General features: G+C 34.4%; 2 protein-coding genes across 2 annotated transcripts; both read right to left on the reverse strand.

The window, feature by feature from the left end:
• Nucleotides 1–7891: 7891 nt before the first annotated feature.
• Nucleotides 7892–8684, reverse strand: LOC115209492 (general transcription factor II-I repeat domain-containing protein 2A-like). The gene is made up of 2 exons (XM_036501656.1): nucleotides 8100–8684; nucleotides 7892–7936 (listed from the first exon to the last, which is right to left on the reverse strand). The coding sequence occupies exons 1-2, from the start codon at nucleotides 8682–8684 to the stop codon at nucleotides 7892–7894; spliced, it is 630 nt and encodes a 209-aa protein (XP_036357549.1).
• A 314-nt stretch (nucleotides 8685–8998) lies between these two features.
• LOC115209493 (general transcription factor II-I repeat domain-containing protein 2-like) lies at nucleotides 8999–9826 on the reverse strand. The gene has a single exon (XM_029777919.1). It carries the CDS (start codon nucleotides 9824–9826, stop codon nucleotides 8999–9001), a length of 828 nt encoding a protein of 275 aa, XP_029633779.1.
• Nucleotides 9827–10437: the final 611 nt, after the last annotated feature.

Below are 10437 nucleotides of genomic sequence, written 5' to 3' on the forward strand. Positions count from 1 at the left end.
CATTTTAAAACCAACTTTCTTCATCAGCCTGATGAAAAAAAAACTTAATACAATACCACTTCATTCTCAAACACTAGATTTAAATTTAAAAATAGGCAAACATTACTCTTACAGAAAGCCATATACACATCCTATACACACTTTATAAACATCCCCAAATTTTGAAATCACTCCTCAGTAATTTAGGGACGTTGTACTTTATGAGGTAGAAAAGGTTTCAATCTATCTTGGGACAAATATACATTCGACACCACTATTTTATTAACGAAGTATTTTCAGTTAGAAATGAGTTTTTATGAAGGGCATCCCACCAAACCTTGACAAGGGAACCAAGACAAGGAATATCACCCGGCTTAATCTTAGTTGAACGTTGCCACAAACATACCTAGCGATTGTTTAGCTGCTATAAAACAAAGCTTCCCACTGATACAGACATCATTCAACAAGCAACTTCAATTGTCGAAATCCAATTATCGGCTCACTTAGGAAAATCTGTCATTTCAAAGGGGTTGTATATCGAGTATTCGTAACACCCCTGCAGGGTGTGAACTCACTAAGAGCATTTTCAAGGCTCGTTATCGTCAGTATCTATACCCATTTACTTCAAAGCACATAGAAAATTCTAATTCCTTGTTCTAATTTATCTGAAAATCAGATATCAAAGATCTAAACGCTCTCCAATAACATAGAGTATTGTCGATAATGATGTTCCCAATTTTAGCAGCTTACAAACCTGTAGGCATTGTCTAAGTGACAAACTCCAGATATGAAGTAGCTAGTGTTATCTCTCAATCGGAGGTTCGAAATATCTAACATATCGGAAGATGTTGCTCCTGAACAATTTCCAGATACCTGATTACCTTAGTACAAACTATAAAAAATCATAGACATCGGCTCAGACAAGCTCTACTGAGTGTACACCTAGCGGCCATAGATTAGACTCAGTAGCCTTCCATACATCAAAATAGTCAATTCATTTTTGACCAGCAATGACTTGACTAGACTTAAATCTGATCTAATGGCAAAAATAGTGATTTATGGTGACATCATCCATGAATATTTTTGCATGTGTGAAACCTGGAGTAACAATGGGATAAACCACAACTCTAAGCTTATAAATATAAACTCTACATCACGTATTGAGTGTTCTTTGCTATCGTTTCTATACATAAAACTGTATATATGTACATATATGTGTGTGTACGTGTGTGTGTGTGTGCGTGCGTGTGAATACATACACAGGCACACATACACACATCCACACACACACACATAGTATGTATTCTTGTACATGTATACACGCTTGTAAGATTGTTTATTTTGCGGATGGGCTTTATAGCAGGGGAGACGGCAAAAAAATTCGCCTCTGTTACGGTCGACTGACCTATCCAAGAATATAACAGAAATTAAATGGAATTACAAAGAATCGCTTACCATTTAGGCCATGCTTGAGAACGAAATGGGTAAAACCATCTTCAAATGGCTTCATATGGAAGAATAATTGTCTCGTTTGTTTATTTTCGGAGTTTTTGTTGTTTTTTCAGTTCTTCTTTTCTGATGTGTTTTGTTATTTCTTATGTTGTTGTTTTTTGGTGTTGGGGTGAATGTTGACGAGATTTTATTATTATTTTTTTATATTTTTCTACCAATACACAAACATTATATTTATTCGCTTAGTTATTTTGTTAAACACACACACACACGCATACACACATAAATACACAAACACTTACAAATACACACACACAAATACGCACATACACACATATATAGATATACGTATGTGTGTATATATATATATATATATATATATATATATATATATGTATATGTATATTGATATATATACGCATACACACACATATGTATACACATTTATAAGCATATGTATATATATATACATATATGCATGTATATATATATATGATTGTATGTATATGTATGCTTGCATACATGTGTGTATATATATATATATATTATATATATATATATATATATATATAATATATATATATATATACATACACGTATGCACGTATATGTATGCGTGCATACAAACATATATACAGGTATATATATACATACATTCACACATATATATGTATATGTATACATACATTCACACATATATATAAATATATATATATATTTATACGTATGTTCACACACACACACACACACACACACACACACATAATACACGTATACATACATGCTATGCGCATATTATGTATATAGGGATATATAATGGTATATAAAAGTTTATATACACTTATAGACACATTTTCGTGTCCGTGCATGTGGTATGTCTAAAGTTATATTATGTGTTAGGCTAATGTAAATGATGGCGTACGCTACAGTTTCTCATGTGATTCGCAATGAAATCGCGTATTATTGTGATTCTTCTGTGTTGACTGAACACAAGAGAATAAATAAATGGATGCGGAGGGGTAATCTAACTTCCAGATGTACGAATCTGTGTATCTAAATATTCGTACATTCATGTATATATATAATATATATATATATATATATATATATATATATATATATATATATATTATATATATATATAGGTATATGTATTATGATATATTTTTTGTATTGTTTGTGTACTGGATATATATATATATATATATATATATATATATGTAGATCTTGTTTAGATCTTTTTATATTTATATATATTTTTTGTATCTTTATATTTGTATTGGGAATGTGAATATGTTGCTTGCGTATAATTATCTTATATATATATATATATATATATATATATATATTATATATATATATATATATGTATGTATATGTATATATGCATACTAGCACACACGTACAATATATACAGACACACACACATTAAAAAAATTACGTTTCAAGACTTTCGGGGATATGTATGCATGTACATACGTTCGTCAACACCACACACACACACACACGCAAACACATATGTGTGTGTGTACAAATATATATATATATGTATATATATGCATATATATGTATTTATTTATGTGTATATACATACATACATACATATATATATACCAATGTGTGTGTATATATATATATACATATATATATATATAATATATATATATATATAAATATACATATACATACATATATATATATATGTATATATATATATATAATATATATATATAATATATATATATATATATATATATATATATATATAAACACACACATACACATACACACACAGACACGCATATATTTTTAGGGATGGGATGATATTTTTATCGTGTTAATGTCGATCTAACCGTGTGTTTGCATCATTATATATACTGACTGCATGCTTGCATGTGTATACATAATTCGTTTTACATACATATACACATATGTACACATATACCTATATAAACACACGTATACATACACTTACTTGATCTATCACACACACATACACACACACTTATATTTACATATATATGTATACTTAGACGTACGCAAATATTCGTACATTAGTCACTGCAAAATTTCCAGCTACCTTCTGGGGAACAAAAATGTAATAGGTTTGGCAGAGTGTGGAAGGGCTTTTTGTTCAGAGCATCTTATCATGCTGTAAACACCTCTTGCTGTGTCTTCTAATAGATTCTTTCATACAACTAATTTTTTCTTCTTGCATGCTCTGATGAATGTCCTATGATTGCTTAATACATCTCTAGTGCAAGGGAGACCTCTTGGGTAGACTGTTTGATTTGAAGACCAAGTGTAAATAGGACACAAGAATTTGGTCTGTTGGTTACGCGAAAATACTCATGACTTGATTTTCCCAGTCTTTTGTACAGAACAGGACTTGTACATTTAGTATGAATATAAATGAACTAACAGAAGTACTCGGCCTTGCACCCGTGCCTTTAATATCTAAAATAATCGCAAAGAATTTACTATATTTTCGATAAATTACTTTTAAAAAATGCTGACAGATTTCTTCTTCTTTTACTTGTTTCAGTCATTAGACTGCAGCCATGCTGGAGCACCACCTTGATGAATGTATACTCAAATAAATCGAGCCCAGTACATGTTATTTTTTCTTTTAGCCTAATACTTATTCCGTCGGTATCTTTTGCCGGACCGCTAGGTTAAGGTGCCGTCAGCACACCAACACCGGTTCGCAAGTGGTGGTGGGGAACAAACAGACATAAAGACAGACAGACAAACAGACACACACACGTGCACACTCACACGCATGCACACACACATGCACACACACATACAAAAGCTCACACAATTTCCGTTTGCCAAATACATTCATAAGGCTTTGGTTGGCCCGAAGCTATAGAAGAAGATACTTTCCCAAGGTGCCACACATTGGGACTGAGCCCAGAACCATTTGGTTGGGAAGCAACCTTCTTACTTCTTTATTGCCCTCAAGGGGCTAAACATAGAGGGGACGAACAAGGACAGACAAACGGATTAAGTCGATTATATCGACCCCAGTGCGTAACTGGTACTTAATTTATCGACCCCGAAAGGATGAAAGGCAAAGTCGACCTCGGCGGAATTTGAACTCAGATCGTAGCGGCAGATGAAATACAGCGAAGCATTTCGCCCGGCGTGCTAACGTTTCTACCACTTCGCCGCCTCCTTACCACATAGCAACCTTCTTACCACATAGCCACGCCTGCGCGTATGGGAAAATACTTGGGAAATAATTTTCTCTCAGAATTGCTGCATTCAAGTATTTCAGAAAAATTTTCGAGTTGAGTATCACGATAAGAGAAAACAAATGCAGAATCTAAAAATCCCTTAACCTTTGTCTGTTTCCAAGAAAAGTAGTTCCCCTATAGTGCCACTCAGCAAAACTTTAGCGTCCTAGACAACAAACTGGGCCTACAACATGGATTATACATGCATAATGCACTCGGGGTGAAAGTATAATATTTGATATGGTAAACAATACACTGAATTTATTATCTTCAAATAATTCAGTCGCAACTATCAGCTCCGTTAAATAACTTGTGAGTCTTCTGATTACGCTCATTGAAGACATTTTATTCAATATTATAGCAATTATCCGCTGAAACTTCATTATATAAAGAAAAAACAAAAGATGTAGTTAAGCACAACACAAGCAACACTGGCAAACAACCGAAGGAAAACCGTATCATCGACATAATCTTTCTAGTTGTGGCTACGGAAGAAACCGAAACTAAAGTACATTTTGGTTTCCGCATGATCTCAACTCAGTAGTGACTATCTAGGAGTCTCTTGATGGCTATATGAATATAAGAAAACTATAATGGGATGAACTTCGCGTAAAGTGTAATTATATCAGGATAAAAGAATTTCGTTCAATGCAGAAATGAGTTTTTACCTGCGAATATTGGAGAACTGTTATATATTTAACAGGTTCAGCACCATTTTTGAGGAGATGGTGATAAGCAGCTGTCCAAAAATGTCATCGCATTATTATCTACCGATGAGACATGATGTAGCCAAGATACTGTATAATGATAAACCTGAGGCCGAAGACTCAAGAAACCACGGTATAGTAGAGGCTATAGCTACTCATAATATGAAAGATTACTGGTGGAATGTTCTAGTGAAAGCCTCAATAAAATGTAAACATAATAGACCTGACATAGTGATTTGGGACAGAGAAGAGAAATTATGTACAGTAATGGAAATCAGCTGCCCAGGTATAAAGTTAAAGATCAGCGAAAAAGAACATACCATGAACTATTGAAAAATTTACAGTTACTCTACCAAGATTACAAGTTCAGGTTTACACCTGTAATTAGTGGGGCACTGAGATATGTAACAAACTGCCTAAGCACTAATCTTGAGAAAACAAGCTTTTCAAAGTCAGAAAGGAGAAAGCTAATTAGATTACAGATACAAAACATCAATGAAGCTGTAAAAAATTGTAAAACTCGCCAGAAGTTTATTTAAGTATATAAGCGCATATCTAGACATGCAACAATGTGCATGAGAATACATACATCAAACAAAACATACAAATTTACAAATCTTCTGATGCACTGACTTCAAACACTGTACACATAGATACAAACATGCACAAATACCCTGTTGATGTTGAAATTCCAGTGAAGGAGCCATGGATCTTGGTTAGAAACCTGCCCTTTTTCTATTGGCAAGAAACATTGAACCAAAACTGAATAATAACATACGGACATACACGCCTGCATGCATGCATGCATACATACAAACATACAACTTACATACATACGCACATACGTGCATACATAATACATACATAAATACATACATATATACATGCATACATTCGTACGTACATGCATATGTACATACCTACATACATATGTATGTACATCAAGTCATACGTACACACATATACTTATATATATTAGATTTGACTCAAAGTGAGTCTAGGGAAATAACTGGCAGAGTTTCAAAGGAAGCTCTGTTGATTATTTCCGTCACTTTAAGATGTTACGCTTCTCTGTTGAGAGTGGGTTTTGTTCTGTCTTTTTTGTTGTAAATGTAGTTGTTCATTTCTATAAATAACATCGAAATAGAACATGGAATATTATAAGGAAGACATGACAAACACACGCACACACACACGCACACCCATACGCACAGAGTTAAACACATGCACACACATTTAAGTACAGTAAAAGAACATAAAAGAGACAAAAACAAATAGAAAATGGGCAAATAAATATACTAACAATAATAATAATAATAATAATAATAATAATAATAATAATAATAATAATCCTTTTTAATATAGGCACAAGGCTTGTAATTGGGGGATGGGGATAGTTGATTACATCGACCTCAGTACTCGACTGGTACTTATTTAATCAACCTTTAATGGATGAAAAGCAAAGTCGACTTCGGCGGTATTTGAACTCAGATCGTAAGAACGGATGAAATGCCGCTAATCATTTTGTCCAGCGTGCTGACAATTCTGTCGACTCGACACCTTAACAACAACAACAATAATAATAACAGTAATGAGAATAATAACAATAATATTGATAATAATGCCTCATTGATATGATAAACCCAATCGATATAAACGTTTGTCAAGACCTACCAAAAACTGAGTAAGTATAAAGATCTTGAAATAGAAATTGGCAAAATGTGGAACCTCAAGACTAAAACAATACCTGTTGTCATAGGTGCCCTAGGAATGATAGCAAAAGGGGCTGATTCCTACGTAGCTCGGATGCCAGGAAACCCCAAAATGGCAGGAATTCAAAAGATAGTGCTCATGAGAACTGCCCATATCCTACGCAAAATACTTTCTATGTCATCTCAAATTTTAAAACAAACTCATAATTTTCTTATGTTTTCTTAAACCAGGGGTGGGCAAACTTTTTTGATCGCGGGCCGCACAGTGCGTCTTTGGAACCTTGGCGGGCCTCATTTATAAAAATCAAGTGAAAATATTTTTAAAGGCGGTTATAGACCTATAAACACACAATTGATTGAAAGGAAATTTTGTGAAATATTCCTGGTTTAAGTGATTTAATTTATTTTTTAGAGTATCAGGTTCATGTTTTTCGGTTATTTGCTCCTATAGTTGAAATTATTACAGGAACCTCGGTTATTTTGGACAGCCTGTTATTGCTTACAAATTGCCAGGAACAGAATTTTCCTAGTAAAATCTGCACTAATTGTGGACAACCACCTCTTAATATTATGTCTTGTTGTTATATATATAGTATTGAGTATTAAAGGAAGTAGTGAGTATTTAGTATGAAAGATTAAGAAAATGAGAGAGACTGAAACAACGTGTTACCGATACGAGATACTTTATTCGACTGCCCTGTTGTACAAGTTAATAATTGTTGTGGCGGGAAACATACTGAAAGCCCTTTTATCAAGGGAGACAATGGGCGACGTTGATTGTTCATGTTTGTTGTGATGATTATATAACATTATGGACAACCATGATGAATATTATACTTAAATTCTAGGATACCCAAAATAAAAGATTTTAAAGAGAAATAACAGTTTATTAATATGAATTGATATCTGAAATTAGAAACGTCACCTGAAGCATTTATTTGAAAAACAAAGCGGCTCTGTAAATAACAATGTGAATGAGAATGATGCAGCTGACTACTGTCATTTACCAGTTTGTCAAAATTAGGTGTCAAGTTGCTTGTGCTGATTCTTAACACTGACTGAAGATTTGAGTCTGTGAGAAGTGATCGATTCTTCCCCTTGTTAATTTTCATGATGGAGAAAGTCTGCTCACATATGTAAGTTGATGCAAACAACACAAACATCTTTCTTGCAAATGTTTTTAGATTTTGAAACTTTTTTGAATGTAGAGAAGCATAAAACTCGACCAGTGGTTTACTTTCGAACATCATCTTTAAAGAATTGTCGGCTTGCAAATGAATCAGTTCTATCTGCAGTTCCTCGGTAGTTGTTTCAATGTCACAGGCAAGAGGTGAGTTAAGCAAATCGAACAGGCCTTCAACTGCCTTGAAATCAGCAAATCTTCTAATGAATTCCTTTTGTAAAGCCATCAACTGGGAACTATACTTGTCCGATGATTCTTGTGTAACAGACTGTGTTTTCAGCAGAGGGAAGTGAATAAATTTTTGCTCATTCAGCTGCTTGGCAAAAAGTCCAAGCTGCCATTGAAAAGCTTTCACTTCCAGGTACAATTCATGAGCAAATATAACTTTGCAGTTTTGTGTTAAGTTCATTCAGCTTCTGCATTATGTCCACAGCAAATGCAAAATCACAAACCCATTCGTCACTCTCTATTTCGTTTAAAAAGTCACAGGAGATGTCTTGCATTTTGAGAAACATAAGAATCTCTGCTTTGAGGTCCCATACTCTCTTAAGAACTTTTCCAATGCTTAACCAGCGGACATTTGTGTAGTACAGCACATCAGTAAAATCAGCCTCCACATCCTCCAAGAAACTTCGGAATTGCCTGTGTTTCAATCCCCGTGATCTTATTAAATTCACTGCACGCACCACAGGTTCGATGACATGTTTGAGTTTTAAAGATGACTTACAAAGGCTTTCTTGATGTATGATGCAGTGAAAAGACAACACACTGTGTAGTGGAAAAATCTTCTTTGATTTTGTCATTCAACAACTTCACAAGGCCGGAATGTTTACCGGTGAGTGAAGGAGCTCCATCGGTTGTAATGCTGGCCAGTTTATTTAGGGTTAATCCAGACCTGATTGAACTGTTAATGACACTGTTGAACAAATCTTTTCCAGTAGTAGTGTCTTTGAGAGACTCCATAGATAACAATTCCTCTGTAATTTCAAAGTTTTCGTCAATTCCTCTGATAGAAAACCACTGAAATCGACCACTGGCTGTTAACAGCTGTTCATGAATATTCACGGCAATTGCATCAATGCGACGAACAATAGTTCTTCGTGACAGGGAAATGGCTTCTACTTTTGACTTAACTTCAGGACACACAACGCTGACAGCATCAACCATACAATCTTTGATAAATTCTGCTTCTGCGAATGATTTGTTTTGCTTTGCAATTTTGTTGGCCAATATAAAACTTGCCTTTGTCGCGTTCCTTTGTAAAGAGGAAGTTTTATCAAACATATTTTGCTGTTGCTTCAAACGTTTTGTCAGATCATTTGCTTTCTTTTGCAGTTCTTGTTTTGATAAATTGTGTCCAAAATTGGCATGCTTCGTTTGAAAGTGGCGTTTCAAATTATATTCCTTGAACACAGCAACTGTTTCAGAACAAATCAAACATGCAGCTTTCACTCCAACATCGGTAAAGAAATACTTTTCAGTCCAATTTTCATTAAAAACACGACATTCCTCTTCAATTTTTCGCTTTTTAGATAGCTTCGAACAACTCATTTTGGGTGAGTACTTAGTATGAAAGATTAAGAAAATGAGAGAGACTGAAACAACGTGTTACCGATACGAGATACTTTATTCGACTGCCCTGTTGTACAAGTTAATAATTGTTGTGGCGGGAAACATACTGAAAGCCCTTTTATCAAGGGAGACAATGGGCGACGTTGATTGTTCATGTTTGTTGTGATGATTATATAACATTATGGACAACCATGATGAATATTATACTTAAATTCTAGGATACCCAAAATAAAAGATTTTAAAGAGAAATAACAGTTTGCCCACCCCTGGTCTAATCAGACACTGACTAATTGGACACAGACACAAACTAATTGTGTCGTTAGCCAGCTGGAGGAGATGTCCTCCTGGGGCTATAAACAACAGTAGCATTGTCCCCTATGGGTCTGCCACATTTAAGTGACAATTTTATCAGACAACAAAAGCTAGTTTGAAACACTCGTGTCTGTACTAATTTCAAATAATCGATAGAGTGAATGATAACCAACCACAGCTCTGAGTCCAGAAAAAGCTGGTTCAAGCCCTTTTATTAACCTGGCCGGCTTCTTCATTGGAACGAAATGCATCGTCCATCATGCCCTCTTCACCATCTA

Source organism: Octopus sinensis, linkage group LG3 (assembly GCF_006345805.1).
Source record: "Octopus sinensis linkage group LG3, ASM634580v1, whole genome shotgun sequence".
In the NCBI taxonomy this organism is placed as follows: Eukaryota; Metazoa; Mollusca; class Cephalopoda; order Octopoda; family Octopodidae; genus Octopus; species Octopus sinensis.

Bases quoted from the DNA above. Each gene is read 5' to 3' on its own strand.
- LOC115209492 (XM_036501656.1), bottom strand. From the start codon at position 8,684: ATGAACTTAACACAAAACTGCAAAGTTATATTTGCTCATGAATTGTAC. The intron at 7,937-8,099 runs GTAAATGACAGT...TGGGTATCCTAG, and splicing joins CACCTAATTTTGACAAACTG to AATTTAAGTATAATATTCAT.
- LOC115209493 (XM_029777919.1), bottom strand. From the start codon at position 9,826: ATGAGTTGTTCGAAGCTATCTAAAAAGCGAAAAATTGAAGAGGAATGT.